At 39.1% G+C, this 16,919-nt stretch overlaps 1 protein-coding gene across 1 annotated transcript; it reads left to right on the plus strand.

Annotated features, from left to right (window-relative positions):
• Positions 1 to 9,099: 9,099 nt before the first annotated feature.
• On the plus strand, positions 9,100 to 10,694 carry LOC124637791. The gene is made up of 2 exons (XM_047174445.1): positions 9,100 to 9,365; positions 9,620 to 10,694. The coding sequence occupies exons 1-2, from the start codon at positions 9,311 to 9,313 to the stop codon at positions 10,516 to 10,518; spliced, it is 954 nt and encodes a 317-aa protein (XP_047030401.1). The 5' UTR covers positions 9,100 to 9,310; the 3' UTR covers positions 10,519 to 10,694.
• Positions 10,695 to 16,919: the final 6,225 nt, after the last annotated feature.

Consider the following 16,919-nt stretch of genomic DNA (forward strand, 5'->3'; position numbering starts at 1 on the left):
AGTAGTAGTGTAAATACAGTATCTTCATATAAATATTTCCCCTCGCAAACAGAATCACAAGTACTACTTAGAAAACGTTCACCTCTATAATCGTATCGACTTCTCCGTATTCCTTGAAATCACGATACCTAACAAAATAATGGTCCTCAGCAAAGCTGTTAACCGATATAATTAAAGTTCTCATAATACGATCTCTCGTCATGCTCTATAGCGTGCCGACTTCATTGTGAACAAAACCTTTGTGCTCTAAACTGTTACTAATGAGACCCAAACACGACCCAAACGATTTTATTCGAATTTCGAAACATTATTTAAATCATTAGACAATATTATACACCGAACAGGTCATTACGCCAAATTGATGTTTACCCAAAATATTGGACGCAATGTTTTCTTAGATCAAAAGAAGAAAAAATGTTTTCCCATTTTTCACGGTGGCAAAAATAATTTGATTTCAGTGGAGGGATGTTGGCAGTTGATTTTAAATTTAACTTCTCTGAACTTGGCAAAGTGGAATGGATTTTTTATGTACCTCCTAACATTAAGTGTTTATTTTCGTGAGAAATTTTCTTATACTTGTTAAGTAGGAAAATCTTGAAAGGCGGATTTTAGGAGCGTTAAATATTTTATACACTTTTTTGCTCGATAATAGTAGTATTAAGTTGAGGAACCTTTGTATCGTAGATTATAATAATCTCGGAATTAACGTTGAGGTGTAATGTTAGCCAATATTTTTTGCCAAAAATGTAGCAGGAAAAGAATTAAAATACGAAAATTTTACCTCTTTGCTATTGACTCCGATTAACCTCAACACCTATTACGTGATTATTCATCTACACACCCTCTCGTTGCCAGCAACATACAAATTGAATCTCGGATCCAAATTAGCAGATATTAGTTCAATCTGTATTAGTTTTCAACGAGTTAATGCATTCAAATCCAGCTCGAACGTTTTAGAGGACGCATTATGTCATCGACAATCCCGTGTGCTCAGTCATACGGAATATCACCGGGCCGCGGCTTCAGTCCATGATAGGGATTACAAGCAATATCAAGGCGAATAATGGACCAGATACTGCCGACCTCCTATATAGGTTTGGTTATGAAATATTTGTGGCTGTTTGCTGAGTTGGGGTATGAAATTCGACTGTCGTGTTTTGTTTGTTATATTCATTTGTTTTAAGAATAAATAGTGGATAGGTGTCAAAAGGTACCAAACTAATGAAATATTGTTGTGCTTTGTGAGAGCAAATTAGACACAAAGATCTGTTTAGCTGCAGGAATATAATATACCTTAACCTTAAATATACCTCAAGTTGTATTTTTAATGTCCTGTAGTATTAGGTTCTTTTTTTATATGTAGTTCACTTCAATATGCTATTTTTTTTGTTTGTACATTACTGCTATTTCTTATACATGCATTTTCTTTTACTTATTTATTATAGAGGGAGCTGTACCCCTACTACAAATCACCTTTGGCAGCCACAGTTTGGTATTTCCCACAGTTTCCACTAGTTACGTGTAATATAAATAAAATGAGACCCAGTAATGGTTTCGGTTATTGGTGTTTTCAAAATAAAAGCTGCATTGAGTGCTATACGTTTTCGTTACGGGAGACCTTTTATTGTTCTGTTAATTATTTCTCGGAAGTTTTCATTTCGAGAGTGGTAAGAGGTAGTGAATCGTAGTTTATTTTCGGACAGATATAACCAAGTACATACATTAGGTATATAGACTGTTTTGCAAGACCAGAAAAAAACGCTTCTTCTCTATCTGAAAACATTGGTCGTCGGTGACTAAGATTTCTCACCAGATCATGTTTCGATTTCCCAATGAAGCAAAATGACAGTCGAACATTATTCCCTTGACAAACGAACTTCTAGAACCCTTATTCCACCGTGTCTCGACGGAGTGACTAAAACTGCTATAGAAAAGAAAAATGGAATGGGCTACTTTTTAACCCGACCGCTTAGGTAACTTGCCATCCCGCGGGAACTTGAGATATAGAATGACCTCGCAAGTTTAAGTTTTCAGAACTTAAAAATCTCGAGAGTGCAAACGTATAAGAACATCATAAAGTTTACTTATTAACCAGTGTGCAGACTGAAATAAAGTTGCATACAGTAGTAGCTGAACCTACTTTGTTTGGAAACCGTTTTCTTTTGTTCAGTTTATGTGGATTCAGATTGCTTAGCACCACAAATGTATTGTGTTTTTATAAGTGCAAAGTACATAAGTGTTTTCCGTACATAAGTTTCAGTACATAAGTAATTTTCGTTAACCAAATATTTCTGTTATTTTAATTGTGGTTATTTTGATGCGGACAGTCAGAGACAGTAGTAAGGGTAATATGTTACACTGTTTACACTCAGCAAACTATAAACTAAGCTATTAAAATATAAATAATATAAATACAATATAAATGCAAGAAAATATAAATAAATAGTGAATTGCATTGCACCTACCACAAATATTTTGAAAACAGGACAAGAAGAATAAAAATAATAAAAGGCACAATAAAGATCCAAGTTATTTATCAATAAAATTAAAACTTCATAACCATCGTCCCCTATCGTTGGCGACTAGGAGCGTGTCCGAGAGCTAAAGTGGTGTGCTCATAATATTTATTTACTTTACTCCTACAAGTTAACAATATTTGTGTAAAATTTTTTATAAACTCCACGGCGAGCTGGACAGCTCCGAGCTGGTGTTTACTGGCCGGCGAGGCCTGTGCCGAGATGCCGCTGCCGGTACGCGGTGCGGCGGCGCGGCCCCTGACAGCGCCAAAGCGACGCCGTCAATTTGACTTTTTTGTGTGTTTTTGGATTTATTTTTCTTGTAATATTAGTGTTTTTAGTGTTTTTAGCCTATAAGTGTTAATAAATCGAGCCGCAGCACACGGATGCGCAGCGGGAATGATATGGATTATAGTGCGTGTCAATCTTCTGGATCACTGGATGCCCTAGAGAGATGCCCCCTGTGCCCCCAAGCTCGTTTCTTCAGAGGTAAGCGAGGTTTGAACGTGCACATTGGGAAGATCCACAAATCCCAATGTGCAGGCTCTGCTAATGCGACAACTACAAACCCGACACCAACCACCGATCCTTTCTGGCAAAAATTATCTAAATTAAAAAACTCAACTCCGGTATTAAAGCGGGTTCCCCGTGGAGCCAGGCCTCTGGTTGCTCAACACTTGGCAGGTTGTGTTGGCCTGGCTGCACGGGAGAACTCGCAACGTGCTTGGGAGCAATTGCTCACCTTCCCATATAGAGTTCTACACGTTCAGAAAAATTTGGCAAACAAAAAGTCCTTGACAAAACAAATTAAAGACAACTGCGTAAGTTTAGGCCATGAAGATTTCGATACCAAATTACCGACCCAAAGAATTTCTAATATACCCCGCCTAGTGGAATCAAAGCTAGGCGAGGGTGACATTCGGGGGGCTGCTAGAATTCTCTTTAGCAGTGATGTGGTGGCTCCGTGTTCTCCAGACACGCTCTCTGCTCTGGAGAGTAAACACCCAGCCCCAGCAGATGGCCTCTCTTTTCCCGACCCTCCTGATTCAGACGCACATACCCTCACAATTTCAGGTCGACACCTGGTCACAGCCATAGGCTCCTTCAGGAGCGGCTCCGCAGGCGGCCTCGATGGCTTGAGTCCGCAACACCTGAAGGATCTCACCTGCCCAAGCGCCGGGGAAGCAGGTGAGTCGCTCTTAAAGGAGCTTACGGCCCTGACCAACCTTATGCTCTCCGGCAAGGTGGACGAAACCGTCATAGACGTTTTGTATGGAGCAAACCTCTGTGCTTTGCGCAAGAAGGATGGCGGTATTCGTCCAATTGCCGTGGGGACCACTTATCGTCGTATGGCAGCCAAAATCTGCTGTAAATTTTATAGTGAGGACGTTTCGAACAAATTTCAGCCCCTGCAGCTAGGTTATGGCTCGAAAGGGGGCTGCGAGGCTGCCGTACACGCCCTGTCGACCTACCTAAATTATGGGAACGGAGATGTCATCTTGAAGGTTGACATTAAGAACGCATTCAACTCGGTGAACAGGGACACCTTGCTGGCAGAAGCCAAAAAAGAAATACCCCAAATTTTTAGTTTCCTCTGGCAGTGCTATAGACATCCAACCAAATTACTTTATCGGGACAACCTATTAGAATCCGCTGTTGGCTGTCAACAAGGTGATCCTCTCGGGCCTGTGATTTTTAGTTTGGCAATTAACCCAATAATTCGGCAGCTAAATTCTGAATTTAACGTCTGGTATCTCGACGATGGGACCCTGGGAGGCAACAGAGATACCGTACTTAATGATTTCATTTTCCTAAGAGACAAACTCCATAACATTGGCCTTGACCTAAACATTTCCAAATGCGAACTCTTTATATCTGACACAACCGACAGACAGACGACACTTCAAAATTTTAACGCAGTAGCCGATGGCATAAAAATAATAGACAAAAGTTCTCTTTGCCTCCTGGGGTCACCAGTACTGGAAGAGTCATTTTCGGATTTTATTGAGAACAAAATTCAAAATTTCAATGATATTTCGGAAAGGTTATTCAAAATTAATATACATTCAGCCATCACCATCCTACGATACTGCTGCTTTGGCCCCAAATTAACCTACATCTTGCGTGCTTCTCATTTATGGAAGTACATCAACCTTTTGGATCAAATTGATAAAATAATTCGACATACACTTTCATCAATTTTAAATGTGGCCTTGGACGACAAAGCTTGGTCTCAAGCTACACTTCCCATCCGTATGGGAGGGCTTGGCGTCCGCAAAATTTCCAGTATTAGTTTACCGGCATTTATTTCCTCCGTTCATGGCACTGACAAATTGATTAGGAAAATACTACCTATTACACTGATCAATTTTGAGGTGCCATGCCTGGCGGAGGCTATTAATGCTTGGAAAGTCACATGCCCGAATACCGATCTACCCGCCAACCCATCCTCCCAGAGACAGTGGGATGAGCCGCTCTGCAGAGTAATACGGAAAAATCTCATTGATACGTCAATTACTTCTGCGGAGCGAGCACGCCTACTGGCTGTGGGTGAATGGGAGTCAGGTCTTTGGCTTCACGCATTTCCGTCGGCAAACATAGGCACCATGTTTGACGACACCACTTTCAGACTCGCTGTCTGCCTGCGTCTGGGTGCTTCGTGCTGCACTCCTCACCGCTGCCACTGCGGGGAAGCTGTCAACAGCCTCGGTCACCACGGCCTGTCGTGCAGTCGGAGTGCGGGCCGCATACCACGACATGCGAATATCAACGACGTGATCCGTCGGGCTCTTGTTGCCGTCGGCGTGCCAGCCGTACTTGAACCAAATGGTTTGGCACGCGACGATGGCAAGAGACCAGACGGCATGTCGCTATTTCCGTGGAAGATGGGTAGGACTTTAGTGTGGGACGCGACCTGCGTCGACACTCTTGCGCCATCCCATCTTCCTAGAACTGCGTGTTGTGTTGGCTCCGCCGCCTCACAAGCAGAGGACCTCAAACGGCGCAAATATAGTAGCCTTATCGGGAATTACATGTTTGAGCCGTTTGGGGTTGAAACTCTCGGGCCGTGGGGTCCGAGTGCTCACACGCTTGCGAAGGAAATTTCTAAGCGCCTTGTTGACACTTCTCGTGACCCAAGGGCTGGCTTTTATTTCGCACAGAGGTTGAGCATTGCCATCCAACGTGGCAATGCTGCCAGCCTTCTGGGTACATTACCCAGTGACAGCGATGAGGAGCAATTTTTTGATGCAATGTATTAGTTTTAAGTTGTATATGTAAGTTTATTTTTAATTTATAAAATTAATGTAAATATTTTGTAAATATTATTAAAGATAAATAAATAAAAAAATTCATTGTGGTATCCACATGATTTGAAGTGGGCGCAATTCTATGTGTATCGTTACGTCTATGGGTAAACATAAAATGCTATTTCACATACTATATCGTCGATTTTTTTTTTAGTTCCGGGATTGGCACCTGATTTTATGTTTATTATTATTTATTTCTCACAACTTAGTGAAAGTCACCAAGGTAAAGTCATCAAACTTACCTCTTATTGAGTTAACTAAGTGGATTTTGGTTTTTCGGTTCAATGATCAACAAAAAATATTCTAGCAAAGGCCTCGTAAACGTAATTAGGAAGTACCAGAATTTTAGGCCTCATTTAACACAAAAGTACCCGTAAACTAATTAGCCAGTCATACTTAAGTACCTAAGTGGTATTAATGCTTAGAAAGAGATAGAACTTATTATAATAACCCTTAATGATTTTATCTTCGCACAATCTGTTATTTTATAACTGGCTTGCTACTGTTATTTTGTTACTTTTACTTTTAATCACTTGGTGAAAGGTCACAAAAATAAATACGAATTTAGAAAGATATGTTTTAATATACTGGTGGCATCTCTGTACTCTTATAACCCACATACTTTAAGACCACGTGTGCATTCAAAACCGCGAAACCCAATAAGCGTTCTTTGGAACTCCTAGTATAAACAATGCGAGCCTTTAATTTTTTATTTACTTCATTATTATACTTTAATGTGCTTATTGACTCGAATAACATTTACGCAAGCCAAATATTATTAAGATAATTATTTACTTACACAAAATCAACATTAATTTTACAACAAAAAGAACAATAGCCGAATTGATTTTCTGGTAAGCCTGGCTTCGGCCGTCCAAACATAATTGACATGAATCGACTCTCAGAAATCTATTAACAGGGGAATTTCTGATCGTACTACGCCTGAGGCACGTCATTATGTTCGGCCGAGCCCCGGAGTAAGGAAAGGTGAGCCGTAATGCAGGTAGGTCAGAAGCCTTTTTCTAGGTCATATAGGTACGATGGTCATGACCAAAATGATAAGTTGCGAGTGAACTATCGAGGCATTCGGGTTCTTTGACAAAAAATTATCGGGTCCAAAGAAAATTATAAAACTGCGGTGACAGTAACGTTCCTCGTCCCTCGCACGCCCGCATTTTGGCGCGCTACCTTCTTAAAAGATTTTCCGTTATGTCACCTCCGCTAGTCATTTTATTCTCCATGGACCAAGCTTTGGCTCTAGATGCCCCCGTCATAGAATAAATGCAATCAACGATAGAACGGGCACGTTCATGGCCCAGTGGTGGGCCTGTCTGCCTCACACGACGTCTATTACAAATCATCGGGAGACGTCTACGTGAAGTGATTGTTTGATAATAGTCTACTGTTTTACATGATCATCATTGTGTGTGTGTAATGTATACTCTGGCTTTGTCTTATGCGCAAAGGAACACGATAGATTCAATATTAAGGAAATGTGGACAATATTCATTAGTTTCCTTAATTAACGAAATAATATGACACCTTATTTTGTTATTATAATTTTCCTGAAACTTATTTTCACTTTTTCATATTAATAGTCGCCTCAATAACAACAGATGTTCACATTCACACTTACACAATGTCACTGACACACACTTACAAATCTATTCACGTATAAAGTACGGCCTGTATTCAGTCCTATACTACCGATGGAAGGCAATTCGTCGAATCGCTGTTTATTTTCATCCACAATACAATTGGTTGTCATATTTCCGGAGCGGGATATTTATAGTGTTGCAACCATGACTGGTAGGACGCAGCGGGAAGCGAACTCTTTGGAAATAAGGCAAAAAAATGCCGATCAGCTATCATGGGAAACGTTGCGTTGTTCGCCAAGCCAAAAATGGGATATTAATTACTGGAATATATTTTACGGAGTGACGTTACGACGACGTTGCACATATTTTATGTTAGCGATATGATTGTATTTTGATCTGCGAACGTGATGTAAATCTTAGAACTGGTATATCTGCAGAGAATAGCTAAATTCAACGTGCAATAAATACGTTTTGACAAACTTGTAGGTACACATGAATACACAGATTTTCTACCATTAATAGTGCTCGAGTTATAAACGTTTTTATTGTGACTGTGCAGATACAATAAAAGAAAAACATCAGACAATGACAACTATCAAAATATGAGAAGATTTCGATTTACGTCACGTTGCAGATTGCAGGTGGCGTTGCAGGGTGTGAAGATAGTGAATCGTAGGAATTTCTTCCGATAAAATGTTTACGTAAGCGTTGAGGGCCCTGGCATATACTATGTAGGCACTGTTTGTATTTTGATTGTAAGAAGAGTAGTGAGTGAGTAGATTGTAAAGAGTGCACAATACTTGAACAATGTTCACAATTCTTGCAATTTTACGAAGTCTAACAAGTTTGGAAGGTTACCTTAATTACAAAATCGACGTGAACAATAAAATATTAATATTTCGTTCTCCGAAACTGTTTCTTTTCTCAAAACCTAACGAATATAATTCTAATGAAATTAAACTAAACAAATTTAAATTGAAACCTAAAACTAACTTAATTTATAAGGATAAAAATAATCCACTATAAATAAATTACTCGCTTAGAAAACTTAAGTAAAATAAAATAAGAAAACGAATTAAAACTATTTTGTTCAGTAACTCAGTTAAGAGTCATTATCAAACAATTCGAAACTTGTTCTTCATTAATTTTATTTAAGGAATTATTGAAGACAGTTTTAAAATTTTCACTCAAATTCTCTTACTTACAAAGAGTGTTATGTATTTTCTTGCACAGTTTTATGATCAACTTTTGAGCAAAAGCGGACAAGGCCCGGTTGTTCGAAGCTCAGTTAAGTACGTCAAGGTTAGGGTTAAATTTTAGTTACAGTAAAATTAACGGGGTTTAAATTCAAAAAGCGTTATTGAAGTGTCAATTAGTTTAACGAACGTTAAAATTTCATATTAAAAACGTCAAATTAACCGTGGTCAAAATTGACATCGGTCAAATTTTAACTTTAACTTTACCGCAACGTACGCACAACCGGGCCTTAGGCCAATTATTTTAATTTAAAGGAAAGGAACAGTTTTTACTTAATTTAATTACATATCTCCAACTCAAACTATGTTCAATTTTGTCACACAATAGACCAAAACTAAAATCACCACTAACTGACAGAATAACCTATCCGAGCTACTTATAAATTTCGCCACTCCACCGGAACGCACAGTGTCCGCTCTAGAACAAGCCAGGTGGACAAAAGTCATTATCTAATTCCCGGCAGTAGGTACTTTCTACATGTAAACAACACCCCTAAACCCCCGATTCCAAGAATTGTTTACGTCCAACATTCCATACTGATGAGTCATCGTTTATCAAAGTGAGCTAATGAGGTAAATGCAATCAAAGAATTAGGTCAGTTGCATTTTCGCGACACTTGCAATAACATCTCATGGTGACAGTTCTTAATTTTGTGGAAGTTTTAGTGATGGATTTTACTTCTGAAGGTATGTATAACATTTAATTCTTATTGGAATCTTTTTATGTGCCATAGACATTCATAAAATAGACAATCTGTGAATACACAAAAAAAAACATGTATTTTCATTGTTTTTCAATTTATCTGCCTTGGAAAAGCCATGTATCCTCTTGTATCCGGGCTGAATTTTTTATATGTTTTAGCTGCATGTCTGTGGATGATTATGACATATAATTTATGTAGCACACTTGAGTACAACTATTTTATTTTCATTTTTTTCAGAAAAGCTTTACTCTATTAATAAAATAGAGTTTTTCGAAGAGTGGCTTAAACACGAAAAAGACAAAAGATGTGATCGTCTATTTGAGTTTATTTCAACTAAGTTTAATTTTTCTGTTATCACTGAAGAATGCGAAAGGGAAATTAAGATGAAATTAGCCAGCATTTCTTCAAAAATTGCAACGAGATGGGTGTCTTCAGGAAAATCAAAAGAACGTTTCCTTAATAAGAATAAGTTGTGGCTGGAAGGCCAGGAGATAGAATTTTGTGTACGATCGACTCTACCGCAACCTTCTACCTCAACCGCTGAACTTTCTCGGCCCGGAAGGCCTAGAAAAGACTTTGAAGATGCGTCTTTTAAGACCAAAAAACGTAGAGTTGAAGATTTAGTACAATCGCGAAGTGTTGGGGAACTAATGACTGCCGCAGAGGTAGCTGCACGGTCAACTGGACAAAAAAACGTTGCCAGAGTTATTAAAGACATTGGTGAAAATCCAGCTTCCGCAAGTGCGTGCTTGAACATTCAACAAACAAGTGCTGTGCAAAGAGATAGACCGCTAAGTAATGACGAGGCATTAGCGTATTATATTGATTCCAAATCAACAACTCACTCATACAAACAGACTAGGAAATGGACTATGAAAGTCGGGCATCATGTGTTTCCATCATATGAATGCATTGTCAAGGCAAAAAAAGGGTGTTATCCTTCTGAGGAGCACATTGTTGTGACACAATCTCGAGCAGAAATTGAGCTTCAAGCTATTTTGAATAAAACAGCAGAACGCTTAATCGAAGCTCAGAGAGAAGTCTTCACAAGTGTGCTTCCAAATATAAGCCCCAATTCATCGTTTACTCTTATAAGTAAATGGGGGTGTGACGGAAGTTCCGGTCATAGTGCTTAAAAACAGAGATTTGAGAATAGCGAAGACACAGATGAGTTTCTTTTTGTTTATTCGTTTGTTCCCCTGAGGTTAATTGACGAAGGTAACAACACTATAAGGCAAAATCCTCGTCCATCATCCACGATGTTTTGTCGTCCAATCAAATTCATTTTTGTTAAAGAAACTATGGAAATGACGAAAATCGAGACAAATAAGGTTTTGGAACAAATAAACAACTTAGAGCCTACATCTTGTGATCTTGCTGGTTCTGAAATTTCTGTTAAGCACAAGTTATTGTTGACAATGACCGATGGAAAAGTGTGCAATGCTTTGACAGAGACTCATTCATCGCAAAAATGCTATATTTGCGGGGCTACTCCCACAATGATGAATGATGAAGGAAGGCATTTTGACAGTAATCAGGATAATTTTGGCTTTGGTTTGTCAACATTACATGCTTAGATTCGTTCGTTTGAGTGCTTTTTACACATTAGTTATAAGTTGGATATAAAAAAATGGCAAGCTAGGTCTTCCCAGGAAAAAGCAAGTGTAAAACAACGATCAGACGAAATCAAACAACGATTTAAGCATGAAATGGGATTAATTGTGGACAAGCCAAAGCCTGGATTTGGTTCCACAAACGATGGAAACACAGCTCGACGTTTTTTTGGGAACCCTGAACTGAGTGCTCGGATCACAGGATTGGATGTTACAATCATCAAAAACTTTGATGTATTGTTGAGAACATTGTGTTCTGGTTTCGAGATAAATCTTGTTGAATTCAACAAGCTTTGTCTCGAGACAAGAAGACTTTATCTAAGTCTCTATTCGTGGTACTACATGCCTGCTACTGTGCATAAATTGTTAATTCATAGCACAGAAGTAGTTAAGACGGCAATAGTTCCAATAGGGCAGCTTTCAGAAGAAGCCCAAGAAGCAATAAATAAAGATTGTCGGAGGTTTAGAGAGCATAACACCAGAAAGTGCTCTCGACTTGTCACGAATAGAGACTTGCTCAACATGTTGATTATAACATCTGATCCTCTGATCAATAGCCTCCGGGAAGTACCAAAAAAAAAATCGAATAAATTGTGCGCGGAGGTCTTAAAGCTCATCATAGCTCCCACCATAGAGCCTCGTCCTCAAATTCCATCAAGGCCTCCACAAAATGAGGAAGATTATCTTGTCTCGGAATCATCGGATTGTGAATCCGATGATTCTGATATTGAGACTTAGTTTTAATGTAAATAGAAAACTTTAAATTAATATTTATATTTTTTGTACATAATATGTTAAGTCTAAGGTTGTGTATATATAATTAGTGTTAATATTTATAGCAATTTAGATATTTTTTTCTTTTTTTCTGTTTTCGTGTATTATCATTGTGTATATATGAAATAAAATATTTAACTACAAATCCAACGCATTTTGTTTTTAAAAAATATGTTATAGTAATACATAATTAACTAATCAATAGGTCTAGTTGCAAAACCATGAAAAAATATTTTTGTCCACCTGGCTTGTTCTACGCCGGACACTGTGGAACGGTGAAAATCGAGTTTCAAGTGTTCCGCGTAACGTCAGCATATTGGTCGGGCCACGTACCTCTGTATTATGAAGTCCTATTTTGCAGTGACATTTTTCGTTCAACACTACCCGATTGGATTTTTGAAACGTGTAAATTTGATAAAACACAGAACGTGGGGAATGAGTGAGTTATGGATGTTTCAGATTGGGGAACGTTACGCCGGAAACGTAAAAGAGTTCTGTATATCATTTTAAGCCGTAAACTGGATTGGAAAGCGGGGTTGTTTTGCTTTATTTTTTCCTTGTTTTTGATCTTCCTGACTTGATTTGCATTCTATTATTCTTTTAGAAGTACGCTGTAAAACTAGCTTCTAGTTTAATCAAGTTTTAGTTTTTGGTTCAGTGGTGTATCCAAGCTTTATTTGTCTATGCCCAGTGAGCTGATTCTATTGGTGACGTGAATTTTTTTTTTTCATTCACAAACTAAATTAAACGCATACCAAAATCTATTTGATAAATAATGCACACAAACTCCTTATCAACATTCTACATGCTTCTTCAAAAATAAAAATGGCCACCAAAAGCAAGCACCACGAACGATGACACACACGGAACATCCACATTTTACACTTTTAATCTATAAAATATCGCTGTACAAGATAATCTATCAAGCGGTGTGACAACCAGCGCGATATTGTAGCGAAATATAAAATTGCTGGGACGGTCCCGTAGGTAATGGCGGGATGCGTCATCAGAGGTAAATGCAACGAGGAATTTCCGCGGCGACACACGTGCTCGTCTTGAGCGGCCTTATAATGCTGTGGATGCGATTGTACTTAATAAGCGTATTGTGAAACTGTTGTGCATGACTGTACAGCTGCGTTTTTTGTTGAAAAAATGTTTTCGTTTGTCTTTATGATAGTGGGTTGTGAATTTATTTTTGTGTTTTAAAATTGTGGTGAATAGTAAAAATTTATAGAAAGATTTTGTTTTATGCCTTTATTTGAAAATTACATACCTACATAAAATGTTGTCCTTCGTTACGTTGAACTAGTTAAAAATACATGGATCAGTGATACATAACAGTAAACTTACCTTGCCGGTCAGTTAGTTAGTTTGCCCAATACATTTACAAAATATATGAAAACAACATATATCTAAATAAGATGAATTAAAATAAAATGATTTTAAAATAAAATATGCAACACAATAGAATGGCGTCTCCACACCACTTCTATTCTCAACAATGCAACGGTCGCAGGTAATATATTTGGAATTTTCCAGTGCTATGAAAACGTTACGTGATCTCGAGTGAGGTTTTCGTCTGTAAAACGGGCCAAAACATCCCTATTACCTCAATGGCTCCTATTCCGTTTTATGAAATTTAAGCTGTCTTCATATACAATTGTTTACTCTGCAAATTGTAACTCCGCGTCGACAAAGGAAAGTTCTGCGGTTCATAGAAACCTGCGACGAGTGCGTACGTGTAAACGCGACATGCTAATTTTGTGCATGTGTGCGTTCTGTTTTAATTAAAACACGTGGAGTTTGAAAAGGTAGTTTGTCTGTGTGCGTGCGTTTTGCATTTTTGGTTGAGTAGTACTTTATGTGAGGTAGACGCGTCTTGAAACAAAGTTTTGCAAATGTGTTTAACTTTGTGTGGGTGTGTTGTAACTAATGTTTTATTTAGTAAAGTGAACAAGGCTTTTAGTATTATACTGCCAAAGTTTCGCGTTATGAAAGATGAGTCGGTTCCATTTTTGGTGTCCTAAAACTAAAAAATCAACAAATTAAACGAACTTTTTACTTTGTTTTTTGAATGACGTATTATTCAATATTTACTTTGCTTTTATGTTATTTTATATGAATACTTTATTGTTTAACGTTACATGTTCTTTTTTATTCACACTGTGTTGCATTAAAAAAAAAGGCAACAATGATAAACCACCAAACAAATAAACAATGTAACAGTATGAATACAAACATTCAAATTTATTTCCACGCATAACTGAAAAGAACTGCTCTTGCCTGCCAGACTCAGTAAATAACGGCCATTAACAAGCCGACAAATATTTAATAAGACTTAGTACTAAAATAACCATTAATAAACTCCCTTATAGCTTTTAAACATAATTTAAAATGGAGACTTGTGTTTGTTAATTTACATTGATCACATAAAATCGCTGTCTATTTTTATTACGTAATAGTTCGGACTAACTTTTCTAATTACATAAGTAATTCAATATTTTAATTGATATACAGGGAGTGTCGTTCACAATCACATTAAATCCTATCGCATATACTTTATGATATTCTATGGCGAATTGTAAAAAAATATACTTTATCCATTCAGTGGTTTAACCACAGGAGTCATTTTTCGTTGTTATAATATACAAGATCATGTGTAAAGCTAGGAGTATCGAATGTTTTGAACAGTTGACAGCTGTCAGTTTTCAAGGGAGAATTTCAGTTGTTTGTAAAGGTATGATTCCGATCGACGCTGCACGCAGCAGTGTTGCCGCAGCAGTGTTGCCGCAGCAGTGCTGCGCAGCAGTGCTGCCTGTCGCACTGATTCCGAGCAACGCGGCAGTGTCGCTCTGTTCGTGGTGATGCGTTGTTGTGTATTCGTTAGTTTACTTTGAGTTGACAAGATGTCGATTGATGACCAACTTTTATTTATACTGTTGCAAGAGGAAGAAGTCTGAGTCAGAGAAATTCATCCTTTTGTTGTCAATTTACGTGTCAACATTCAAGTAGGTACTCTTGTCTGTCGCGGCGGCAGAGCGACACTGACGCGCAGCAGTGCTGCCGCTACATTGCTGCCGCGACATTGCTGCCTAGCTCGGAATGTAATCTCATATAAGCCAATAGAAATTGTACGGGGACCAGTAGTGTCGCGGCAGCACTGCTGCGGCAACACTGCTGCTTGCTGCGTCGTTCGGAATCATGCCTTAATGACTGACTTTTATAATGGTGTTCTAATTTTCGCACATTTGTATTCTATTTACTTTGTTTGAAATATTATTTTATTCCACCTCATCAAAGCCAAAAAATCAAAAATATAAACATTTCGTAACAAAAAGAAAATCGCTGCCAACCTTTGACCGCTTGCAAGAATATCTTCAAGCTAAGTGGCTAACCCTTCAACCCTAACTACCGTCTATTTGCATAACAAACAGTTGACACGAGCCCCCTTTCACGTCAATATACAAAACTGCTTCACCGCCATGCCTGTTTAACTGGCCCGCTCAAAGACTGCAAATTGGGTCCAATCATTCAAAGAGAAAGTCGCATTTGGTTATACAAATTTGACGATATTGAGTGGGTACTACTTTTGTGGCTATGTTTCTTGTTTTATCATATTTTATGCCATTGTAAATAAGAGTCTTTATAATAAGAACGATATCGCCTACCTACATATATTTACGTAATTATTACCGATAAAAGGATTAATTAAAAGGAGCTAGCTCAAATATTTTAAGTCAGATTTAAAGCCACTTATGACCACTATTTCACAATCACATTATTTGAATAGCATGAAGTTTCAAATGATCATAAAACGCACTTGTTTTTATATCTAAAAGTTTTTTGCTTTCACAAAAAGAACATCATATACGCACTTCACACGTCTGTGATTATAACTTTCATCTTTTAGAAATTGTTCTATCTCTAATTTTAAAGGATTATTATTGAAGACAATTTGAATTTAAAATGCATTAGGATACAATGAACTCCACTTCTATATATTAACTTTGTCTGTTCAAAATTTATAAAATGATTTAATAGTTCGATCACCTAGTACTACACTTTGCTCCCCACCGAGGGTGTCTCCACGTTGTCGTCGTGGTGGGGCTTGCGTGCCTCTATGATCCTGGAGCTCTGCCGGTAGAGTCACTCATGCCGGAAAGGTTCAGGGGAGAGGCCAGACGAAGAGGGACCCAGGGAGGGGCCGTTCCTGCCTAGTCGACGCTCGTGGACCTGGCAAGGATGCGGCCATACCCGCAGAGGTGCAGGCGCACCGAAGCGGCGCTCGTTTGTCTCCTCGTTCAACGAAGAGCAAACCGTTCGGCGGGTCTGCTGAGCCGGGATGGCCGGACAGCAGATGGAGGCATGTAGAATGCCGCCGCCGAGGGCTTGGCTTAACCGCCCGGCCCAGAGGAAGGACACCTCTAAGATAAAAAACCACCTAATCCCAAGTTTCGGGAGCGCGGCGAGGGGATGAATGGCCGTGGGGGACACGGTCGTTAGCGCTCCCACCTGTTGGGGCCAGCCGCCCCCAACAGTATGTAGGCTTGCCCCGGTATGAGGCCACTGCCGGGGTGGACATCCTTTGCTCTCATGTTCGTGGGATCTAAATGGACAAATTTTTAAAACCAAAACCAAAAAACGATGATAGTGTGGGTGAAAAGGTACCACTGGTACATGTGGAGAGCGTGGGCGTATTGTCGGACTCCGACAGTGACAGCCTATACAGCATGGCGAGCGTAGCTAGCGTCAGCTCGAGTCGTCTGCGCAAGCGCCCGAGAACAGGCGATGATTCAGGGTCGGATTCGGCCCCGAGTGAAGTAACGGTGCCGGCCAATAGGTCCGGTGCCAAACCAGTTAAAAGGAGAGGCAGGCCAGTTACAACCGGCAAGTATGTCGGTATTGGTCAAGCTCGGCGAGAGGCTGCGGCGGCCGAGAAGGCCGCAGTAGCCGCCGAAAAACAGATGGAGGATGAGCGGCAGATAGCAGCTCTGACAAAGAAAGTGTCAGAAGCAAGAGTCACACGACTCATGGAGTCAGCGTCTACCGCTTCTGAACTGATTACAGGAGTCGAGGATCTACCTGCCTCCAATTTAAATCAGAAAATGGTTGACGCAGTTGCAGCCATAAAACGGGTTGGCTCAATCTCA

Source organism: Helicoverpa zea, chromosome 16, assembly GCF_022581195.2.
Source record: "Helicoverpa zea isolate HzStark_Cry1AcR chromosome 16, ilHelZeax1.1, whole genome shotgun sequence".
NCBI classification, from domain to species: domain Eukaryota; kingdom Metazoa; phylum Arthropoda; class Insecta; order Lepidoptera; family Noctuidae; genus Helicoverpa; species Helicoverpa zea.

Bases quoted from the DNA above. Each gene is read 5' to 3' on its own strand.
- LOC124637791 (XM_047174445.1), top strand. From the start codon at position 9,311: ATGGTGACAGTTCTTAATTTTGTGGAAGTTTTAGTGATGGATTTTACT. The intron at 9,366-9,619 runs GTATGTATAACA...CATTTTTTTCAG, and splicing joins GATGGATTTTACTTCTGAAG to AAAAGCTTTACTCTATTAAT.